Source organism: Seriola lalandi, unplaced genomic scaffold (assembly GCF_002814215.2).
Source record: "Seriola lalandi dorsalis isolate HSWRI2012SDOR001 ecotype SW California unplaced genomic scaffold, Sedor1 jcf7180002054893, whole genome shotgun sequence".
NCBI lineage: Eukaryota > Metazoa > Chordata > Actinopteri > Carangiformes > Carangidae > Seriola > Seriola lalandi.
Window position 1 is genome coordinate 2,091,190 of NW_019525445.1, and position 26,313 is coordinate 2,117,502.

Below are 26,313 nucleotides of genomic sequence, written 5' to 3' on the forward strand. Positions count from 1 at the left end.
GGCACCGTACTGTACGGTCTAAGGTGAGATTTTAATCTCTTGGAAAAACACTTTTGACTACACAACAAGACTAGGGGCTTAGATATTTCACATGTGCAAACAAACAGAAAAAAACAAACAAAAAAAAAACATATCTTCCACATGCTGCATGAATACGGCACCAGATAATGATAGACTACGCTGCGCAAATTGTTGTAATTTCCACTTCATGTTGTCAAACACTTCCCACTTAATCCTTTGTACTTTCTATTTTTAAAATCAAATAAACAACCTGGGAGGAAAATCAAACTTCTACCAACTTTAATAAAATAATGAGTCAACAATTGCTGCATTGGTCTCAGTCAGTAATTAGCTCATTAGAGCCAGATGAAAAAAACTACTGATGTGAGGTGCAATATCACCCCTGAGTGAAAACTATAATGTTGATGAAGTGACCTACTTGTGTCCTCATTTGCAGGACATGTGCACATTACCAACTAAATGCTTCTGTGGTACTAAACTCAACTCCTTTGCAGGGACTCTGCATAATTTACATCACCACCAACAGTATGAAAAAGTACTAAGAATATCTACAGGTGTAAAGTATTAAGTTTAACTGAAATTAAAATGAAATATAACACCCAGGAAAGTTGCAATGCTTACATCAGTTTGCTAACCGGCGCGTGCGTCAGCTGCAGCTTGAAAACCTTCCTGTAAATGTCATGTCAGTTAGTTTAGATGCTGGTGTGATTCTTACTTTTCAAAACCACTGCTAACAGAACACAGTCTGCCCATGGTTTCTAAGCTGTACAGCTACTTTTTCTCTCTTATTTGCCCTGTTATTGCGCAGTTTTCCGACTCCAATGTTAATCATATACGTGCACCAATACACCGCTGTCAGAGGCTGAGAGGAAAAAGAACATTTTTTGATAGTCCCTCAAAGACCTTTTCTTCTTCCATTCAATCATAAAATGCTCCGAACAAAGACGTGAACATTGACAATTTGAATGCAGTCTTGTCAGATGATTGAAACATCATTCATCTTAGTAATGCATCCTACCAAAGAACAACTAAAGAGCATATGGTTGTACTTTTTAGTTTCCTCAAACGTAGTGTGATGGATGAGTTTGTCAGACAATGACAGCTTTCAACATTCAGCAAGTTTTTTGACACATTCCCAGCTACAGACTGGAGTGCAACTTTTACCAAACATCAGGTTTGATCTTTTTCTTTGTAAACACTTCTTCGTGGAGGCCACTTTCCCCAAGATGAGACATTTGCATATTTGATATGTTGATATGACACGTCACAACTGTTTTCCTGTTGCCAAAAACAAACCCCACTATTTTATTCTATGAAATGATTGACCCGTTCCACTGAGGTTCAACCTCTCAAAGTTAACATGATGACAGTGCACTTCTCACATCTCACTGATGTCTCATCAGTTCATTTTGCAAATAGGTCTCTGATGCACAAACTCTATAAAAAGTTATTGAAAACCATAACATCTTAATGGCCATCATGGCAGCGCATTGGCACTGCTGTGGGAGAGTGAAATGAAATAGAGAGAGCGGGAGACAATGAGACAAAGAAGGAGAGAGAGAGAGGGGCGTTAAGGAGACGATTAGAAAGAAATCATGCCAACATTGCTCTCTTTGGTCTTCTTCATCCATGTTGTCTGTCTTCATTACTCACACACTGCCCCTGTTACAGTACTCAGCATGTTATAATTAGTTCAGGTTTCTTACACAAGGTTACATTATGTCTCTTGAACTGCCTCCACGTCAACCAAAGAAACATCTCTGCCAATATTTGTGTCGAAGTTCAAGTAGCTCTGACTCCAAACAAAAGGCTAGATAGTTGGTGGATATGGTGAGTGTGTAGGAGGAGAAGGAAGACCAATCAGATTCTTTATAGATAAAGAGATAAAGAAAAGTGGTTATTAAAGAAAAAGACAGGTTTTAAGAAGAGAAAATAAGCCGTCTAAGAAGAGAACTTGCCCTCTTAACATGATATTTTCTTTGACTAAAGCTGGTCTCTTTCACATTTTATTCACCGCAGAACTAGTGCTAAGGCCTTGAGTTTTTTCTTCTCAACAGGAAAAAAAGATACAGTTCTGTATTATAGTCCTCTTTAAAAAGCTTTATAACCCTTTGACTATTCTTCTGCTGAACAAAAGCACAGTAATTAGATCCTTGGGTGTATTGTTACGACCGGCACCATGTTCTTCAGGTGAATCACAATTAGACTTTTTACAATTGTTTTTTTTATGTTCATTGATGCATTTTATTGCCTCCAGGATAAATTAGAAACCCCCTGGTCAAAACCAAATCCTCCTGTCAAACTTTACTGTGTCGGTTCACTATCATAACCATTCCTCCTGGATCAAAGCTGGAGCTAATGAAAAAGCAAAGCATTACACATCAGATTCCTACACACAGTAAACAGAGCATCAAGAAAACTGCTTGGTGGGTTTTGAAGTTGTTTGGTGATGTTTTTGTTGGTTTATTACAGCCCCCTGAATAGCGTCAGTCCCCTGGGACATCAATTTGACATCTAGTACTTCGGCTATTCATTTAATAAGAATGGTGCGTGATCATTCTCTCTTACGTCACTGACAATGTGCGCATTGTCTGGAACATAAAATTGGACACAAGCACACAGAAGAAAGCTAGACGGGGAGCAGCAGATTGTGAGGGTCAGATTATACTGAAATAGAACTCCAATAGTACAAATCTTCCTTGAGTCTGGCCATTTGGGTTAAAACGGATAACCCGCGGTATCAACCCAACCTCTGAATCCAATATGCAAATGAAAAAATCCATAATCACTTGGAATATGGGTCTGAGCATTTACATTGCGTAGCAGAAGTTATGACACAAAGTCAGCGCAAATATTACTTTGGATCAAGTGGGATTAGATTGAAACTGGGAGAAGAAATCCATCACCCTTGACACTCAATATCATGTAAGTAGGATGACCAGATTTTTTACAAATCCTAAATTGGGTCATAGGATCTTGTGCATGTCAATGAGTGCTCATAAATCCATGCAGCACATGCAGATACAGCATATTACTGTCCCCTCAAAGCCTAATAAAAATTACGCTGCTATTTAATATATTACGGCAATAAATTAGATTAGAGGACATGAAACCTTAATGGTCCTTGCAATGACAGTTGGGTGATTGCAGAAACATGTAGTAAAACCAAAGACCAAAGAAAATGAAATATGAATTATAATAATGTGGGTTATGTGAATGATAATTTCTACACTCTGACATATCAAGGAAAAATATATGAATTAAAAAACACAATATTAATACATATATTCAGCATCCTAACTCAGGGACATTAAAGGAATAGTCTGACATTTTGGGGAATCAGTGAGTTTAGGATGAAACTAGAGCAAAGAGAAGACAAGCTGCGCTTTAAATGTAGACTGGAAGCAAGGGGGGGGGGGGGACAGCTAGCGCAGCTCTGTCCAAACAAACCCAGCAAGACCTCTGCAGATCACTAATCAATATGTAGCGTCTCATTTATTTAGTCTGTACACAAATTGAAATGTGCAAACAACAATTTGTGGTTTTACGAGGAGCTGCATGTTGGAAGTATTTCTAGGTGAACAACAGCATGGCTCAGTGATTACCTGGAGGCTAGCCATCACTTTGAGGTTGCCAGACAGCCAGCAGAGTTGTTGCACAGAGTTGCTGGGCAGATGGAGAAAACTGTTATTCATTGAAAAAACAGTTACAGCACATCATTTCCTGACAAGCATCAAGTCATCTACAGGAAAAAAAAAGCAGCTATAATATGGAATAATGTGAAACACTATCGTTCCCAAAAATATTGTACAGTCCTGCTCAAAAGTATTGGCACCCTGGATTTCAAATGCATAATTTTGAATATCTTCAATGAAATAAGACAAAAAATGTACCCCGGACACAATTATTGGCAACCTTTCGATTGCCTGTGCTTAATTTTCAGCATTCACACGACCTGAATTAACCAATGATTGATGGTTTTACCGCAGAGAGCAGCTGTCTGAGAGCATCAGAAATGCTATTATCACAAAACATAACAATTCCAAAAAGCTACAAGGCAATCGATCGCCAACGCCAATCTTGAAATCAATGTTTCAACGGTTCGTAATGGTATAGAGAAAGTTTCACAGTCACAGTTAAGATGCTCCCAGGAATGTGACGCTAAGGTGAAATACAATGAGAAAAGTTTGTGAGGGCTGGTGCGGATTGTGGAAAAACAAAAAACACCACTCTAAAGCACTTCAGGCTGACCTGGAGCAATCTGGAGTGGTGGTTTCGGCCCGTGAAATACACTGCACACTAAACCAAGGAGGGCTCCATGGGCCAAGGCCAAGGAGGGTACTGCAGGCACAAAGAGGGAAGACTGATGTTTAGAAGAACTTTCATGAATAAGCCAGCGTCTTGCTGGGATGATGTTTTATGGACAGATGAAACCAAAGAAAAGCTCTTTGGGAATGCAGTGCATCATTTTGTGTATAGGTGATGAAATGAAGCCCACAAGGAAAACAGCGCTCTACCTACAGTAAAACATGGTGGAGGCTCTATCATACTGTGGGGCTGCTTTGTTGTCTCTGGTACTAGAGGCATTGAATCTATCAAAGGAATGATGAAATCAGAAGATCACCATGGCCTTTTAGTGCAAAAAGTGTTAACCAGTGTCAGAAAACTAGGTTTGAGGTGACGGTCTTGGGTCTTCCAGCAGCACAATGGCTGAAAGCTCACATCCAGCAGAACAAAAGAATGGTTGAAAAGGAAAAGATGGATGTTTTAAACTGGCCAGCAATAAGTCATGATGTAAATTTCACTGAAAATCTTTGAAGAAAGCTGAAATCTGCAGCTGCAAAAATGACTCCTGCAAACTTTTAAGAGCTTGAACACATAGCAATGAAAGAGTGGCAGAACCTACCAGCAGACATAGTGCATAGGTGGCTACAAGAAACATTTAGAGGCTGTCATTGTTACCAAAAGGTGCTGGAGCCAGGTATTAGTGAAGGCTGCCAATAATTGTGTCTGGAGTACATTTGTGTTCATATTATCTCATTATGCAATTGTTTTTTTTCTTTTGTTCAGTAACCTTGGGCATTTTATTAAAAATATTCTGGTTGTACAAAATTTGTTCATTTGCATTTATTTCTAAAGATATTCGGAATTATGTACTTGAAATCCAGGAGTGCCAACAATTTTGACCAGAACTGTTAAAGTGTTTTATCAGAGTTTGCAGAGAACAATGTTATTTCATGACCAACCTCAGACTATACCTAATGAATAGTGATTACAATTTAATGAAATCGCTTCAGTGAATATTTTTCAGATTTGTTTTGTTCATTAGAAACTAAAGAATGAATCATTTTTTCATGACAAAATTCTGAAGTTTCAAGGTGAGCGTGATGAGAAAAAAGGTGATTCCCTACAACCACTTCCTCCGACCTTTGGCCCTTAATGACGCAAATAATAATCTGTGCATCACAGTTAATAGTTCATTTGTTACAGAAATACAATATACATACTTTAATAAGGGAATAGTGGACGAATTATTTGTACACACACAAACAGCAGGATGCATTGTGAAAAGGAGAATCTTTTCATTGAGGCTGTTTATTGGAAAAGTAATTGGATGCAGCGACTCCATAGATGCTGATAATAGAGGAAGCCACACACATAAAATGTACAAACAGCTGATGCATATTCACACACACACACACACTCACACACACACACACACACACACACACACACACACACACACACACACACACACACACTGTATTTGCCATTGAACTGCCAATTCATCCCAGGGATTCATTATTATGGTGGCGCAAAGGCAAACAGCACTGACCCTTCTTGTGGGGTGGTTATGCATTAATTTGCACACATCTACTGACAGGCAAACTAGTGTTCTCTTTCCACATACCTTGTACCAACCCCCACACTGATCATCAAAACTAAACCCACCATTTCAAGGGCATTCTTTTTGCTGTGAATACACAACAGCAAATAGCAGAAATTGACTTCAGGAAATAATATAATGATAATGTAAAAGGAAGTATCAACAAACAACAAAAGTGCTCTCTCTGTGTTTTTCAGGCAGGTTAAGCCTGAGAAAGCACATCAGAAGGAGGGGTCTTGCCTTTGTTCTTCATCAGGGTTAATTGTTGAGCTGACTTGTGTGTTCATCACTGGGGATTAATGAGTACAGGGGGACTGCCGCAAGATTGCATAGATAACGAGCTTTTTTGATAGTAAATTAGATAAATTAGCATACTCAAGTAATGTCTGACTTTAATGATCAATATCAGGTTGAAAAAACATTGACAGTAAATGACAAACATAATATTTTCTTGTTAAATATCTATTGTTACAGCATCCAAGTGATTTGATTCTGTGGGCATCCTACTCCCTTTGTTTTCTTGTTAGGCTGTGAAAAGTCAAGAAAAGTCAATCTTTGATGAAAGTAAATGTGTTAAAAGAAAATGTAGTTATTATTCAGAATGGTCTCTTTCAGATTGGTACTATTACTGATCTAATGTAAGAATCATTTCAGTGTTTAATGTGTTTTTTGTTTGTTTTGTTTCAACGCCCATTTTGATAACATATGATAATAATGTTTAACTTTAACTTCTAAATACATTTTCTATAATAGTTTAATATATAACATGGCTACAGGAAAATAGTTCAATGCTGGACTTATTTGAACTGTTAGCATATGTTAGTTTGGTCCCATATTGTAGAAAGTGAGACTTCCCTGTCTTATTTGATTATAAAGCGGGTCTAAGTGCTATATATATACTGTGAAAGTATCAAAACATTCAGTCCACAGAGAAATCCACACAGCCCGCATTCAGAAATTGTGCTTGAAAACTAGCCGTCAGGACTTCTGTAACTTTGTGATGTCACAACATATATATATATATATATATATATATATATATATATATATAGGCTGTGCAGTCATTGGATGTCAGGAGGCCAATATATCGTTGCACAGCCTTCCCCAAGGACAGTACTAATATCAGAGATCAGTAGCCAAAGTTTACTGTTTCTGAAATACCAGAGCCTTTTAGTCTAAAGTTGACTGTTGTTTGTTTGGCTCATTTCAGTGCCAATTGACAATGGCCATTTGCATTTACTGGTGAGTTTTACCAAGCTAAAGTAGTAGCCAATTAGCCAATCAAACGAGACGCTAAGAGAAGGGACACAAAACGTCCTATTCTTGCTAGAGCTCCAGAGAGAAGTGTGAGAGAGGAGATGCAAAACTATATTGAGATGGTTTTTGGTTCTTAAAACCACAAATATATCATCTTATGAATATTAAAACTTTATATAAAATGCCAGAAAATATGGACCCTTTAACAGATGCAGCAACGGGAGTGGAGGGTTACAGAACAGTGAGTGGTAAAGAAGTTGATTCAGTGAAGTCGACCAAGCACGTCTGTTCCAAGTATGTGACCAACAGTCAACACATTTGCTTGGCCTGAATTCCAATGACTGCTGGAATCCCTTAAGGCTACTTGGCCCTGATTTGACCTCACAAGTTTGATCCATCCAGGAACAGAGTCTTCAAGCACCGTCTGGTAAATATGGACGGTCACTGCAGGTGATGCAACATATGGGGCTCAGTTGGTGTGGTTGGCACTGTCCTGAGGCAGTAACCAAGCAACGGAGGGCTATACTAAGACGGGGCGGGAAATGCGGCTGTGCATCATTTAATGGATGGGACAAGCGGGAAAGTGCGTGAGGGTAAATGGAGAGCCAGACAGCTGCGAGCACAAGCAGGAACTTACACAGAGTGACAGCGACATAACAAACACAAATGCACACACATAACCCCACACAAACATGCATAACCTTTACCTTTCCCACACGATCTGTTCAAAGACTCTGCCACAGGCTCTTGTTCTCATTACTACACCACTGACTCCATCTTGACACAGAGATCAGAAAGTTGCCAGAAAGTAACCGGCAATTTACTCCTTGGTTAAACACTTGGAAGCCACAGAGCCCCATCACCAGCAGTAAATCCATCAGAGAGAAATACACGCTGACAAAGACAGAGAAAGAAAAGGGGAATCCATCTAAACCTCTTAGGCTCAAACAACCTTCCCGTCTCACTGTGGGGGGTGGAAACCCCTGAGGTGTGTAATATGAAACAGAATGTTAATGTTAGAACTCTTCCCTTTGAACTCATTTATTGCTATTAAAAGGTGCCACTATGATAGTCCCCCTCTCTGTCTCAACTGACACCCTCTGTCCTCAAATTTTCTCTCATCTATCTTTTTGTTATTTCACTCCTGTGGTCTCTTTTGCCTTGCTGCCCTCCCTTCATGCAAATATAGCCACAAGTCTTCACAGGCCTACGCAAATGACAAAATTAGATGTTTAGTAAAATTTTATAACAATTAAAACTACTTCAGATCATGGTCAAAGTTTGGTTAAAAGAAACCAGTGTGACTGTTGCTAGGAGAAGGGATGTGAAGTTGTCTGAAGTTAGATGCTTTGTACTGAATGTAAACACAAGGTCTAGGAACAAATTTATGCTGCTGCTGCTGGTTTTCTGGAGAGGACAATCATTTTACTTCAAGAAGTTGCTTGCCAGGAAACACAGTTTTAAAACCAATTAGTGAGCAATATAATAATTTCTTTATTTAGGAACTTTAATGGGCCCATACTATAAACTGCAAAAAAAAAAAAAAACTATACTTTTGATTTGAACCCCTAAATGCAATGATGTTAAGGTTTCACTGATACTGACACACTGTGTCTGGCAAGTGTAGGAGTATTTTTTTTGCCATCCTAGTCTGTATTCTTCAATTTACAATCTCCCTCAAAAATTTATTATTCAGTCACCTACATGTATACAGCTTCTGAATCATCTGTCCTTTCATTTACCACAATGCAAACACAGTCATTTGGTTTAAATATATACTGTAGTTTACCTCCAAATATACACATTCTCCTATATGCCAAGTACAATGAGAACATGTAATGAAACATAATGTAATTGCGTGTCCAGGACTCAGAGTGCAGTTGTTTGGCATCAGCACGCTTAAATTATGATGCATCCAGTAGATTTTTGCACACTTTTTGGAACACTCAGTTTGTTTTTGTGGAGGCTAACAGGAACTGGTGCTACAGTGCTCCATAACTAACTGTTTGTTAGAGAGGCACGACTGTTAGAAAATAATATGGCGAATTGAAGAACTTAAGCAACGGTGAACTTCCTTATTCTTGTTTATTTTGAGTTTACCATGCAGATTGTTTTGATTTGGGCAGGTGTGGACCCACCTGTTCACCATATGGTGCCTGTGGTGAGCTTGGACGTTGATACAGATGATTTACAGACAGCACAGGATGCCTTTCCAAAAGGCATATGAAAAACGGACCACAAGAGCTTTGTGAAAAGTAATGTCGTATTTCTGCATCATCATTTTAAAAGCTTTCTGCCAATCATATCACGCACAATATTTTGAGTTGTTGTCCAATATGCAAGTGCATAAATCTTGGATGGCTTGGGGTTTAGAAATGCATAGATTATGGGATGCAAAAAAAGATTGGCATTCCAGTGGCTGATGGTACAAATAATGGAATAGTGTGTGTGTGTGTGTGTGTGTGTGTGTGTGTGTGTGTGTGTGTGTGTGTGTGTGTGTGTGTGTGTGTGAGAGAGAGAGAGAGAGCGAGAGAGAAATAGAGAGAGAGAGAGAGAGAGAGAGAAAGAGAAAGAGAAGAGAGCAAAAGAGAGTGATAGAGGCACAGAGACACACAAGGGTGATTATCTCTGCTGTGTAACACAGAGGATTGGACTCAAGATGAGCCTCTCCTCTGGCACAAATTTATCTATGTTGTCAGGTGTGCCTAGACGATTACCCACCATGCTGTGCTGCTCTGTGGCAACTCCCTCAGTGGGAGTCAAGTTCTCACACAAGAACAGAGCCAAGGAAAGAATGGCAGCCTATTACTCACAGCCTCGTCCTTACGTTCCCTTCACAAAGTCTGATGGACAACATAACCTTATCTACTGACTCATGGCTGGCTGCTGTTATTGTCCTTTATGATCCACCCCTGTCTATTTGTTTTGATAGCAATTGGAAGGCTAAATGCTATTACACAGAATACGATAGGGGCAAGAAAGCAGAAGGCTATAGCTCTTTGGCCACTGCTGTTTGAAGCTATTATAAAAGCACTTATCATGCTAGAACGTTTCTTCTAGAATATTAGATTAGGGTTATGAGCAATCAGGCCATAGATAGTCCAGATTTAAACTGATTTGTTTTGTTCGCAGTTCATTTGTCACAATCCATCAAAAGTTAGAGAAGCTTTAAATAAAAATCACAGTTATGTGTTTGACACATAAAGACAACCCAAGTGTAACATAATCCACATGATACTGAATTAACTTGTATCAATGACTTTCCCATTTTGATTATATAAATCATTTGGCTACTTCATCTCATGTAGACTAAAACTCATGAGTTCAAAAAGTCTAAGATGAAATCATGACGTGTTTCTTACTAAAACTGAAAAAAATGAATGGAAATACTTAAACAAATAGAAAGTAAATCTAGACAGAGTTTCCTCCTTATTGAAGTACTAAAAACATAATCATGGTGTCTTTCATCACTGACTGCATTGAATTGGAGTCTACTACAGCCCACTTGATGCCATTCTTTTATGTCTATATCGGATTCTGCCAGAGAGAAAATGAAATAGTTAAGCCTCAGGAGTCAGCTTTATGCTCCACTGTCCCATTTGCCTCAAAACTCTTGTACCTGTCTATACAATCACCCTTGTGGCCATCCCAGTTGAAATGAAGTTAATAATCTACAGCCTTATTGATCTTTCTTTTTGTCAACATACTCCATAGAGTCAGGTAGGGTTGATATGCGTCACCTCAGGTGCTGGAGATGATAGCTAGATCCCATTTCAGTCCGTTACAGGATAATATGATTTACATTTGTCATTTCAAGTGTTTCCTTAGATGAAACGTCTTAGCTGAACGATAACTGTGAGATCTTTTGTTAATGAACACTGTCGGGATGAAATAAACAGGGGTGTGTTTGAGGCCTACTCCACTACTCCCATGCTATACACAATAAAAATAACTCCCTTGATTTACATAGCATTACCAAAGGAGTAGTCTCTGGCTTATTTATATGTATGATACTTAATATATTCTCTGAATGCTATGGTCATTAAACTTCATTGGTGTCTTGAGATGTAGAAGGGAGATAATTTCATTAGCTTAAAGATCAAGGCCTCCCAATAAATCTTCGTCTTATATTTTCTGTGTTTGTGTAGCCATGCCAGCACCTCATATACAATTCCCTGTCAAGTAAAACTTGAGAGCTTAAAACATTAAAAGCACTTTTGATTCTAAGTGGAGACAGACATAAAAGAACCTCCCATGATCTCTTTTTTTCCTGTTTATTCATACAACTTTTCACACTCAACAACAACGTTCACAAAGCAAAGCAATGTCACTCAAATCAGCAGAGAGAGGGGTGGACAACTTTGCCAAAACTTAACACTCACAGAAAGCCTGGGAAATCTCACTCTTATCTTGGTCAAGCTGAAGAAAAGAAACACAAGTGAGTTAAAATGAGATTTTGTAGTGACCACATGATGTCAGAACAGATCTATTCAACAGCTATTTTTAAGAATTATAAATATTTTAGAAATCGAAATGATAAACTCAATTCCTTAATATGAAATATGTTATTTCTTCTTCTGCTGCTGCTTCTACTTCAAATATTATTATCACTGGTAGCACTAGAGGTGTCACTTCATATGAATAATAATCTTGACTTAAAAAGTAAGATGACGTCAGGTTGTAATGCGTTTCGTTTCATTCGACATACGTCTGTTATCTCTGCGGTTACCACTGTCCCATAGAGTTTGATCCTTGATGTGACTCACATATCAGGTGGGGCCTAATAGAGGACACACAGGATTATCCTGGGACATAAGCATTAGCTTTTGCCCTGTAATCCTCAATGGAGTTCCCACTGCCACTTCCACTCCCAAACCTTGAAATGTATTGTCCTGTAGAGTCTTTGAAGATTTAAAGTCTTAATTTAGTTACCTTTGGTTATGTAGACAATATGAATTTTAATCAGAATTCTTGTTGTTAGTTAAATTAGGCTACATTTTCCCATAATCATTTATAAACCTTATTCAAAAGGTCTGAGAATACATCATTCTCAAATTCATGGGGGAACGCTCAGGGCCTTCTAGGCCTTCAAAGAAGGCCAAACATATCAGCATTTTAAATCTAATATATAATCTCTGTTTTTTAATAATTATTCTCTTCTATTTATGAAAATAGAGTTATCCTGTCAGATTTTTCTTTTTTTCAAGAGTTCAGCACCGTTTCACCATCTTGCTGGTTTACGATGCCAGTAAATCTGAATTGATTATACTTTTGAACTACTGGTTTCTGTAAAATGGACTGAAGAGTTGAATTGTGGAATCTATCTGAGCTAATGATGTGTAGCATGGCAACAAAGGTTTAAGCATTTATATCTTCATGCGTGCACAAGCTTTAAACTGATCGCCATCAACCAAGATAAAAAGAGTCAGCTGTTAACTGCAATGCTGACTGATTGGTTGGTTGAAGGGTTATAGCTCTAATACTCACGTTTCGCCACAGTTCACAGTGAAGTGGCATGAACAGGTAGCTGACGAGATGACAGAGCTCAGGGGTTACCAAAGTTTGCCGAACTTCAAGTTCTCTTCAGAGGGGCTTTAAGGTTTGGTCATAAATTCTCTATACAACTGTTGTGTGTAACTGCTATCCAGTGATGATTTAGCGTCAGACTTCTAACAGCCTCTTTGTTATCCCTGCAGGTATTCATCCGGCCACCAACCTTGTTAGACATTGATATATGGTTGAATGTAGAATGTGATGTCAGGTGACCAAAATTAAATGTCAGACCGTCTAATGCCAACGTTAATTTAACATAATATTTTATTGGTTTTCAGTTGCATTTCTAGGTAACCAAAATCCAACATCTCCTAAATGTCACATGCCAATGCCATCTTGAAATAAAATACAGACATTCTGCTCATGAACAAAAAGCTATATGTCTGCTAAATGTCACAATGACAATTGGCCAACGTTGGCCGGGTTTTGATGCGAACCCAATTTTCATTTCCAACCAAAATCTAATGTCTGTCCGATGTTAGAGTGGTTAGGGTCCAATGCCTCTCTGACGTTACAGTGTCTGCTGGGATCAGTCAGTTTTGATTACCCTTGTCTACATACAGGGACAAAAAAGATACTGGAGACTACAGCCATTCCTCTACTGAAAACAACAAACAATGGGTTTCTGGTCAGACTCTACCACAATCGTTGTGTCATATCTTTTCAGGATCACAACCACTGCCGCTTGTATGATGGATCTAAGAAGATATCCACTGGATGAGCAAAACTGCACACTTGAGATAGAGAGTTGTGAGTATTTCCTTCCTTTATTTGTTGATTTTTGTCTTCTGTCATTTATCAATATTGAGTTTCTTACCAGTGCTGAATTATACATACTAACTCCCATAAGCATTGGTTTTGTACAGCATTAAATTCTAGCTGATTCTTGCTTTACAACTATATGATTTTAAGTCTGCACCCATACAGTCTTGCATAGCTCTAGCTTTGTTCAGTCAACTGTCAGGAACAATGTGTCACTGGGCCGCACAGGGTCCCAACAATTTGTGCTTTACTACTGTACAAGGATTTACTCGGAATTTTTATATTTTCAACATAATCCTTGCCATCCAATTCACAGTATTTCCCTAGGTAAAAGTGGAAACCTTCTTCTCTTCCTCATTATATACTCCGCTCTGAGTTTGCTCTTCTAGAGATATTGCATTATCTCTATTCAGATAAATACTATAGATGTGTTTTGTATTGCACAAAATTGGGTTCCAAGAAGAAAGGTTCAGTTTTTTCGAGCCAGATTTTCATCATCCATGAATGCAAAAAAAGACAATAAACCTATCGTAGTTTCATTTAAGATATTCTAATGATATTTTTTAAGAAAACCAGTAGGATCAGAGTTCTCAAATATTTTTTTTTCTTATTACAAATTCACTTATATGGCATGTTATTCAACACAGCTGACAGCCCTGATGAAAACTGCTCCTTAAATGCCAAAAAAAAATCTACTGCCAGATGCTGGCACACTAGAGTCAGAACTCAAATGGATAAGTGCAAAAGCATCCAGATATATGTAACATATAGAGTTGGCTAAAGGGTGTTTCATAAAATTGTGTAACTCAGCTGGAAGGTCTACAGCTGGTGCTTGGGTACAAAGGGAACTAGAGCATAAGGTACAAAGGAGGCGGTTTAAGCGTTTTTGTGAAATCAAGATTGCACAATAAAAGAAGTTATACACAAGTTTAGCATAAGGCCTGATAGTTGATGATCCTACATGATCGCCCACTCCAGTGATTTTCTCTCTGATTAGTTTGTCTAGTGAGAATGCTACCTGAGGCATCTACTAGCAGCAGATATTCTCAGATTCTGTGGGCATGGTTGCACAGTTTCCACAGGATCACCCATCCAAAATATAGAAAAAAATGGTAATATTCACCAGAATATAAAGCTTATGAAATTCAAAAACTGACAGACAGTGGAGCTAAGGTGGGTAAGAAGTAAGCTTGGCTACATATCAAGCACATATAAAATAGGTAATTTATAACATGTCACTTATTGCATATAATGTGGAGCTTGACAACAGTGTAGTGTAGAAAACACTGCACAGCCTTGTCTTTGACTAAAGATTAATGTTGCTTACAGACATGTTTATGCTGATTTACAGCTTTCATTGTAATACACAAAATAAATTTACTACATAAAGGAAGATGTTATGATGAGCACCTCTGCTCAAAACATGGATAAAAATGAATAAAATAAAAATGATTTACTTTGTCAGCATCTATTAATGTATCTTTCAAGTCTCGACATTGAACACCTGTAGCAGTCCTCAGTCAACAAACATTTTCATAGACTGTAAAAGTATATCTAAGGAGGCATGACAGATAACTACCTTACACAATTCAAAATTGTGCTTATTTACCAAAAGAGCTCCCAGTAATGACAGACAGTAACAATTAGCATTAGCTACCTAGCTACATGTTGGTAACTGTGTGCCAGCACACATCAACAAACTGAAAATGTAAAGTCAAAATACACAAAATTGGCTACCAACCATTCAGAAATGTCGTGCTGCAGTTGTAGAGTTTGACCTTCTTCAGGAGCCTTTCCCTCTGGGTCAGATTCTGAATAAAAGTCGTATCGTTGAACCAAAGCGCTTCTGACCCAGGTCACCGGTCACGGTCACCGTAAGCATTACAGCATGGTGCCAGAAGCCCAAGCTGAATCCCCTTCCGTAGAGGGACGTGGTCAGGCACAGCTCATTTGCATTTAAAGCTACAGACACAGAAACAGCCTGTTCTGAACAGGGCTGAAAAAGACGGGTTTACAGGCATGCTGAAATATAGGATCGGAGTGGATTTTTTAGCAAGAAACTTCAAAGACATGTTTTGGGGACCTCTGAGACTTATTTAAACTTGTTGAAAAGGAGTATAATATGTCCCCTTTAAATGTGAGAATAACACCTGGAACATTCTGTATACATGGATAAAGATGCACATAGATCCATAACCACTTTAAAAAATGTTCTGTTCCCAGACACAGACCATTTATACAGTAGCAGCCTGTTGCAATTGGATCTGTCAAAGTGTGGTTACAATAATGTATGAAGGCTCCACTGTAAGGTAGTCAGCTAATGGACCAGAATGTGTTTTGCTTGGTGCATGATGCACACATAAGACTCAACTGCACTGCAGATTTTGTGGGAATTATAGAATCAGTTTGTTGATATCAAACACTGAATCAAACCACACATTTTTATCCATCCTCAATACACTAAATGGGGGCCATCTGGGCTTACAGTTAGGTTGGCAGTAGAAATGCCCAAAGACACAGAAAAGGCAAAAAAAAAAAATTAGGGAGGAGAGAACACCAACAGGGAGGGAATTGAAATCAAGCTGTGGCATATTAGTGTGAAAGAGATGGGGAATGCAATGAGAAACATTTTCTATGCATAAGCCGTTAGACCAAATGGTTGAAATGAACCAGGAGGAGGGCAAACCAATTAAACCTCCTATTCAGCAGGTTTGACAAGGTCACCTCAGGCCAGCTGCAGGCCTCTCTCTCTCCTTTACTGATGACAGTACAGCTGGCACCGCAGCTCCTTATCAAATCCAAACTGTCCATCAAAGATACAACATCACTACCCTTTACTCCTACCCAGTCTGCCCATCATTGCCACTTAAGAATGCGTTCTGCAAGAGTAAGAGTGTTTAGATAAGGAGTTGTCCAGTGGCAGAGGGTCTTATGCTTGTCTTTAACTTCTCAGTGAACCTGAGACTAGGGACCAGTGTCCCCAATGATCTGGCACAAATCTGTTAGAGGATGTTTCTCAGGCCTCTACAATAGGACTTTCAACATGGATTGACAAGTACCAGACATTTTCCCATTCTATTTCTTTTTTCACTGTCTCGAGAGGCCACTGTGGAGAGGCCTTTAGTGATAATCATTTTCTTTGATTTTCCTAAGGATTCAAACACCCTTTGACCCTTTCTTACTATACTGCAATTTTAAAAAAAAGCACAGCAGGTTGACAGAAAATGATCTCTACAATTCTACACTTCTGATTTTACATTTGACTTGGGATTAGTCAAACTGGTCATAAGCTGGGTTACCAGTGCAATTTTGCACAAAATAGAAGAAATATTCTTCTTACTTCTTGACAAAACACTGTTGGTGAATGGTCTGTGTTTCCATTGAGAGATGTTATGCGAATAAAGCTGTGTTTCCACATCTCGTGACATCATTCCAATTAAACATGACAACAGATTTCCAGCAGTCTGACATTGGAACTGGCTTCCTGGGGCAAGTGTTTCCATTTCAATTTTGCAAAATACTGCTTTATCAAGACAAACCAACTAATGTGAGCGTATACATTTTTTGTAACATTTACTTGTTTAAATTACCTGTTTTGAATTAGACAATTTCAAATTGTGATTTAAGCAGGTTAATGTAAATGCACCCACAGTTATGTCACCTCCAGAGAGGACAAAGGGAGTCCAATGCCCATGACCATTGTTATTTTGATGACCTTAAAAACATGCTTAATAATACATCTTACAGTTATCCCTGTTTTATCTGTAGGAATCATTAATATAATACCCTTAGCCCTATCATTCTTTTTTTCATTTTATGTTAAAAAATGTTTACTCATCCAATTTTTTCTGTTCACTCAGAGCAAAGAACTGCTCTGCCAGAAAAAATGACATTTTCTATATGTGGAAAAACAGTATTTTTGGCCTTCTTACCCATAAGAAGAATAGCAAAGAAACCCCTCATTTTCTGCATTTCACATTTAAAAACATCAGTGCTTCACATGACGTGACAGACCATAAAGAGAAAATAAGGAAGTATTGAAGTAGTAGTGTGCTGGATGACCTTCATGCTAACACGACTATACACAAGATTGCCTTTCATCTATAGTTTATCTTACCAAAGGGGCCAGCCCACAAAAATGCCTTAATCAAACCTAATTGGGAATCTGAAATGTCTCTGGTAAAATGGGGCAGAGCTTGTAACTGCAAATAACGTTACCTCATACTGTGCAGTGTCCATTTAAACTAACGGTTTGAACATAGTTCAGGGAATGATGGCAGGCAATTGAGGGGGAGATAGAATGGGACATTGGCTGTTTGCAAATGAGTGTGCCTCACAACACAGCAAGTCATCAGCACCCCAAGCACACATCCCTCTCTTTTAATTTGGTGACAGGCCTTTTTCCCACCAAGTTTAAAACACACTCGGTGGGGAGCAGCAACTGTGGCTGTGTGTGTGTCCATACATGCATGCATCAAGGGTGTAGGGTTGGTCTCAACATTGGTAGGGAAACAACAACCCCGACATCCCTCCAAAACAAAGAGGTTGGCTTTTAAATACCATCAACATATCTTAACATATAAGATCTGAATTTACATTCAGGGATGTCCATACGCGAATGTCATATATGTACATGTGTTGAATTTCCATATATGAAATTTGTACATATGAAGTAAAATCATATATATATTTAAATTATAGCCTATATAAAAAATACATATGAAACCTGTTAGACATTGGAACAATATCATATAATGACATATACAGTATGTCTAGCTAATAAAAACATGTATTTTAGTATGTCTATTTATATTACAGACATGTTACATAAATATACATCCATAGTAAGGCATACAATTGTCAAAGTGTAGTAAGGCATAAAAACGTCAAAAAAACATCATAGTATAGAAAGGCATAAAATTGTCAAATTATAGTAAGGTATAAAAATTTCATAGTATAGTAAGGCATAAGACGTCATAGGAAAAGGCAATCATAATCATAATCATCAAAATCAAAATATCATATGGTGTTACGTTCTGGTTAAAATACTGTTTGGACCCCAATACAGATTCAGACACAGAAACAACCAGTGGTGTAGTAATAAAAGTTGCCTATTGGCAACTGTTCAATGAGTGAGGGAGAGAGTTCTGAGGGAATGTTGTGGGGCAAAAGATCCAGGTTGCAGGACGAGTGTGGAATTGGATGACTGGCGTGGAGCAGGTGAGTGGTCCGACTGGGAGCAGCAGGTGAGCAGCGTGGCTGGAAATGGTGGCACAGCAGACAGTTTCAACAAGAGCAGGCAGCAGAACTGGAGTAGGTGTGAAGTAAGGTGAGGATACATCCAAGACAATTAGAAGTCAGAATTCACACTAAAGCGTTTAAATAGTGTTACCACATAGAGAGTGGAACAATCTGGCAATGAGTGAGTGGAGAGCCGAGGTTCTTATCTAGGAAGTACATGCATACACAAAAAGACAAGGGGGAGGGGACACAGGGTAAGAAAGACAGGGAAAACAAACAAAGAAAACAATGGGAAACTCCGACAGTCACAGGGAGGTTGTGAAAATGAGGCATGAAAAATCACAGCGTAGTAAGGCATAAAAGCGTCAAAAAATGTCATATTATATTAAGGCATGAAATCATCAGCAAACTTCATAATATAATATGCCATAAAAAGTCATACTATAGGAAGGCATAAAATTGTCAAAAAATAGAACAAGAAGAAGAATAGTATGGCATAAAAACATCAAAAACCTTCGTAGGATAGAAAGGCATACAAATTCCAAAAAACATCACAGTTTAGTAGGGCATATATTGTTGTACTATAGTAAGGCATAAAATTATCAAAAAACGTCATAGTATAGTATGGCAAAAAAAAATCAAAAAACGTCATATTATAGTAAGGCAGAAAAACATCAAGAAATGTCAGAGTAAAATAAGGCATAAAATGTATTACTATCCGAAGGCATAAAAACGTCATAGTATAGTATGGCCAAAAATATCAAAAAACATCATATTATAGTAAGGCAAAAAAACATCAAAAAACATCAAAAAATTACAGTATGATAACGCATAAAATGTCTTACTATAGTAAGGCATCAAAACATAAAATAGAAATCATGGTATAGTAAGGCATAAAGTTGTCAAGAAATTTCCCAGTATAATAAGGCATAAAACGTCTTGCTATAGTAAGGCATAAAATCGTAAAAAACGTCATAGTATAGTATGGCATAAAATCGTCGAAAAACGTCATAGTATCGTATGGAAAAAAAACATCAAAAACCTTCATAGTATAGTAAGGCATTAAATCGTCAAAAAATATTAAAGTATAATAAGGCATAATTGTCTTACTACAATTAGGCATAAAAAGTTCAAAAAACGTTATTGTATAGTTAGGCATAAATACGTCAAAAAACGTCATAGTATAGAAAGGCATGAAAACGTCAAAAAAATTACAGGATAATAAGGCATAAAATGTCTTACTATAGTAAGGCATCAAAACATAAAATAAAAATCATGGTATAGTAAGGCATAAAATTGTCAAAAAAAGGCCTAGTATAGTATGGCAAAAAGACATAAAAAAATGTCATAGTAAGGCATAAAAATTCCAAAAAACGTCACAGTATATAGTGAGGCATAAAAACGTCAAAAAAACATCATAGTATAATAGGGCATTAAAATGTCAAAAAATGTCACAGTAAGTTAAGGCAAAAAACGTCACAGTATTGTTTGGCAAAAAACATCAAAAAACGTCATAGTATGTATGGCAAAAAACATCAAAAAACATCATATTATAGCAAGGCATAAAATCGTCAAAAAACATCATAGTATAGTAAGGCATACAAAATCCAAAAAACGTCATAGTATATAGGAAGGCATAAAAAACGTCATAGTATTGTATGGCAATAAACATAAAAAAATTTCACAGTATAATAAGGCATAAAATGTCTTGATATAGTAAGGCAAAAAAACATCAAAAACGTTGTAGTAAAGTATGGCAAAAAAAACATCAAAAAACGTCACAGTATAATACAGCACAAAAGGTTTTCTTACAGTGAGGCATAAAAAGGTCAAAAAAGGTCATAGTATTGTAAGGCAAAAAATTGTCAAAAAACGTCATAGTATAGTATAGCAAAAAAACATCAAAAAACGTCACAGTATAATACAGCACAAAAGGTTTTCCTACAGTGAGGCATAAAAAGGTCAAAAAACGTCATAGTATAGTATGGCAAAAAAACTTAAAAAAACGTCATAGTATAGTATGGCAAAAAAACAGCAAAAAACGTCATAGTATAGTAAGGCATAAAAACGTCAAGAAATGTCACATTATAATAAGGCATAAAATGTCTTGCTATAGTAAGGCATAAAATCGTCGAAAAATTTCATAGTATAGTATGGCAAAAAAACATCAAAAAATATCATAGTATAGTAAGGCATAAAAACGTCAACAAATGTCACAGTATAATGAAGCATAAAATGTCTTGCTATAGTGAGGCATAAATATGTCAAAAAACGTCATAGTATTGTAAGTTGAAAAATCGTCAAAAAACATCATAGTATTGTATGACAAAAAAACATAAAAAAATATCATAGTATAGTAAGGCATAAAAATGTCAAGAAATGTCACAGTATAATAAGGCATAAAATGTCTTGCTATAGTGAGGCATAAAATCGTCAAAAAATGTCATAGTATAGTATGGCAAAAAAACATCAAAAAACGTCATAGTACTGTATGGCAAAAAAACATCAAAAAACATCATAGTATAGTATGGCAAAAAAACATAAAAAAATATCATAGTATAGTAAGGCATAAAAATGTCAAGAAATGTCACAGTATAATAAGGCATAAAATGTCTTGCTATAGTGAGGCATAAAATCATCAAAAAATGTCATAGTATAGTATGGCAAAAAAACATCAAAAAACGTCACAGTATAATACAGCACAAAAGGTTTTCCTACATTGAGGCATAAAAGGGTCAAAAAACGTCATAGTATTGTAAGGTAAAAAATTGTCAAAAAACGTCATAGTATAGTGTGGCAAAAAAACATCAAAAAACGTCATAGTATAGTAAGGCATAAAAACGTCGAGAAATGTCACAGTATAATAAGGCATAAAATGACTTGCTATAGTAAGGCATGAATACGTCAAAAAATATCATAGTATAGTAAGGCAAAAAAACATAAAAAAACGTTGTAGTAAAGTATGGCAAAAAAACATCAAAAACATCATAGTATAAAAAGGCATAAAAACGTCAAGAAATGTCACAGTATAATAAGGCATAAAATGTCTTGCTATAGTAAGGCATAAAATCGTCGAAAAATGTCATAGTATAGTATGGCAAAAAAACATCAAAAAAAGTCACAGTGTAATACAGCACAAAAAGTTTTCCTACAGTGAGGCATAAAAAGGTCAAAAAAGGTCATAATATTGTAAGGCAAAAAATTGTCAAAAAACGTCATAGTATAGTATGGTAAAAAAAAAAAAAAAAACGTCATAGTATAGTATGGCAAAAAAACATCAAAAAATATCATAGTATAGTAAGGCATAAAAACGTCAAGAAATGACACAGTATAATAAGGCATATAATGTCTTGCTATAGTGAGGCATAAAATCGTTGAAAAATGTCATAGTATAGTATGGCAAAAAAACATCAAAAAACTTCATAGTATTGTATGGCCAAAAACATCAAAAAACATCACAGTATATTACAGCACAAAAGGTTTTCCTACATTGAGGCATAAAAAGGTCAAAAAACGTCATAGTATAGTATGGCAAAAAAACGTAAAAAAACGTCATAGTATAGTATGGCAAAAAAACATCAAAAAATATCATAGTATAGAATGGCAAAAAAACATTAAAAAACGTCACAGTATATTATAGCACAAAAGGTTTTCCTACAGTGAGGCATAAAAAGGTCAAAAAACGTCATAGTATTGTACGGCAAAAAAACATCAAAAAACGTCATAGTATAGAAAGGCATAAAAACGTCAAGAAACGTCACAGTATAATACAGCACAAAAGGTTTTCCTACAGTGAGGCATAAAAAGGTCAAAATAGGTGATAGTATTGTAAGGCAAAAAATTGTCAAAAAAATATCATAGTATAGTAAGGCATAAAAACGTCAAGAAATGTCACAGTATAATAAGGCATAAAATCGTCGAAAAATGTCATAGTATCATGAGGCATAAAATCGTCAAAATATGTCATAGTATAGTATGGCAAAAAAACACCAAAAAACGTCACAGTATAATACAGCACAAAAGGTTTTCCTACATTGAGGCATAAAAAGGTCAAAAAACGTCATAGTATATTGTAGCAAAAAAACATAAAAAAACGTCATAGTATAGTGTAGCAAAAAAACATCAAAAAACGTCATAGTATAGTAAGGCATAAAAACGTCAAGAAATGTCACAGTATAATGAGGCATAAAATGACTTGCTATAGTAAGGCATAAATATGTCAAAAAACATCATAGCATAGTAAGGCAAAAAAATATTAAAAAAAACGTTGTAGTAAAGTATGGCAAAAAAATATCAAAAACATCATAGTATAGAAAGGCATGAAAACATAAAAAAATGACAGTATATTAAGGCATAAAATGTCTTGCTATAGTGAGGCAGAAAATCGTCGAAAAAATGTCATAGTATAGTATAGCAAAAAAACATCAAAAAAGGTCACAGTATAATACAGCACAAAAGGTTTTCCTACAGTGAGGCATAAAAAGGTCAAAAAACGTCATAGTATTGTATGGCAAAAAAACATCAAAAAACGTCATAGTATAGTATGGCAAAAAAAAATAAAAAAATATCATAGTATAGTAAGGCATAAAAACGTCAAGAAATGTCACAGTATAATAAGGCATAAAATGTCTTGCTATAATGAGGCAGAAAATCGTCGAAAAATGTCATAGTATAGTATAGCAAAAAAAACATCAAAAAAGGTCACAGTATAATACAGCACAAAAGGTTTTCCTACAGTGAGGCATAAAAAGGTCAAAAAAGGTCATAGTATTGTAAGGCAAAAAATTGTCAAAATACGTCATAGTATAGTGTGGCAGAAAAACATCAAAAAACGTCACAGTATAGTAAGGCATAAAAACGTCAAGAAATGTCACAGTATAATAAGGCATAAAATGTCTTGCTGTAGTAAGGCATAAAATCGTCGAAAAATGTCTTGCTATAGTAAGGCATAAAATCGTCGAAAAATGTCATAGTATAGTATGGCAAAAAAACATCAAAAAACGTCATAGTATTGTATGGCCAAAAACATCAAAAAACATCACAGTATATTACAGCACAAAAGGTTAAGAAATGTCACAGTATAATAAGGCATAAAATGTCTTGCTGTAGTAAGGCATGAAATCGTCGAAAAATGTCTTGCTATAGTAAGGCATAAAATCGTCGAAAAATGTCATAGTATAGTATGACAAAAAAACATCAAAAAACGTCATAGTATTGTATGGCCAAAAACATCAAAAAACATCACAGTATAATACAGCACAAAAGGTTTTCCTACAGTGAGCCAAAAAAACATCAAAAAACGTCATAGTATAGTATGGCAAAAAAACATCAAAAAATATCATAGTATACAAGAAGGCATAAAAACGTCAAGAAACGTCACAGTATAATACAGCACAAAAGGTTTTCCTACAGTGAGGCATAAAAAGGTAAAAAAAGGTATTGTAAGGCAAAAAATTGTCAAAAAACGTCATAGTATAGTATGGTAGAAAAACATCAAAAAATGTCATAGTATAGTATGGCAAAAAAACATCAAAAAATATCATAGTATAGTAAGGCATAAAAACGTCAACAAATGTCACAGTATAATGAAGCATAAAATGTCTTGCTATAGTGAGGCATAAATATGTCAAAAAACGTCATAGTATTGTAAGTTGAAAAATCGTCAAAAAACATCATAGTATTGTATCTCAAAAAACATCGAAAAATGTCATAGTATAGTAAGGCATAAAAACGTCAAGAAATGTCACAGTATAATAAGGCATAAAATGTCTTGCTATAGTAAGGCAAAAAAACATCAAAAAACGTCATAGTATAGTATGGCAAAAAAACATCAAAAAATATCATAGTATACAAGAAGGCATAAAAACGTCAAGAAACGTCACAGTATAATACAGCACAAAAGGTTTTCCTACAGTGAGGCATAAAAAGGTAAAAAAAGGTATTGTAAGGCAAAAAATTGTCAAAAAACGTCATAGTATAGTAAGGCATAAAAACGTCAAGAAATGTCACAGTATAATAAGGCATAAAATGTCTTGCTATAGTAAGGCATAAAATCGTCGAAAAATGTCATAGTATAGTATGGCAAAAAAACATCAAAAAACGTCATAGTATTGTATGGCAAAAACACATCAAAAAACGTCATAGTATAGTATGGCAAAAAAACATCAAAAAATATCATAGTATAGTAAGGCATAAAAACGTCAAGAAATGTCATAGTATAATAAGGCATAAAATGTCTTGCTATAGTAAGGCATAAAATCGTCAAAAAATGTCATAGTATAGTATAGCATAAAATCGTCGAAAAACGTCATAGTATAGTATGGCAAAAAAACATAAAAAAACGTCACAGTATAATACAGTCAAGAAATGTCACAGTATAATAAGGCATAAAATGTCTCGCTATAGCAAGGCATAAAATTGTCAAAAAATGTCATAGTATAGTATGGCATAAAATCGTCGAAAAATGTCACAGTATAATAAGGCAAAAAAACATTAAAAAAACGTTGTAGTAAAATATGGCAAAAAAACATCAAAAAACGTCATAGTATAGTATGGCAAAAAAACAAAAAAATATCATAGTATAGTAAGGCATAAAAACGTCAAGAAATGTCACAGTATAATAAGGCATAAAATGTCTTGCTATAGTAAGGCATAAATAGGTCAAAAAACGTCATATTATAGTATGGCAAAAAAACATTAAAAAATATCATAGTATAGTAAGGCATAAAAACGTCAACAAATGTCACAGTATAATGAAGCATAAAATGTCTTGCTATAGTGAGGCATAAATAGGTCAAAAAACGTCATAGTATTGTAAGTTGAAAAATCGTCAAAAAAAGTCATAGTATAGTATGGCAAAAAAACATAGAAAACATCATAGTATAGTAAGGCATAAATATGTCAAGAAACGTCACAGTATAATACAGCACAAAAGGTTTTCCTACAGTGAGGTATAAAAAGGTCAAAAAAGGTCATAGTATTGTAAGGCAAAAAATTGTCAAAAAACGTCATAGTATAGTATGGCAAAAAAACATCAAAAAACGTCTTAGATTTGTATGGCATAAAAACGTCAAGAAATGTCACAGTATAATAAGGCATAAAATTACTTGCTAAAGTAAGGCATAAAATCGTCGAAAAATGTCACAGTATAGTATGGCAAAAAAACATAAAAAAATGTCACAGTATAATACAGCACAAAAGGTTTTCCTACAGTGAGGCATAAAAAGGTCAAAAAAGGTCATAATATTGTAAGGCAAACAATTGTCAAAAAATGTCATAGTATAGTATGGCAAAAAAACATCAAAAAACGTCATAGTATAGTAAGGCCATAAACATCAAAAAACATCACAGTATATTACAGCACAAAAGGTTTTCCTACAGTGAGGCATAAAAAGGTCAAAAAACGCCATAGTGGGGCGTCGTGTAGTGTAGTGGTCTAAGCAGGCGCACCATGTGTAGAGGCTACAGTCCTCGCTGCAGTTGGCCCCGGTTCGAATCCCGCATCGGACGGCCTTTCGCTGCATGTCATTCCCCCTCTCTGCCTCCCCGTTTCCTGTCTCTCTCCACTATACTATCAAATAAAGGCATAAAAA

The 26,313-nt window shown here is 36.1% G+C and overlaps 1 protein-coding gene across 1 annotated transcript in view; it reads left to right on the plus strand.

Annotated features, from left to right (window-relative positions):
• Positions 1–26,313, plus strand: part of gabrb2b (gamma-aminobutyric acid type A receptor subunit beta2b) — a 76,468-nt gene that overhangs the window by 26,372 nt on the left and 23,783 nt on the right. Inside the window, exon 5 of the mRNA XM_023429360.2 lies at positions 13,386–13,468. Coding sequence (XP_023285128.1) covers positions 13,386–13,468 — 83 coding nt within the window. The remainder of the gene's footprint in view (positions 1–13,385; positions 13,469–26,313) is intronic.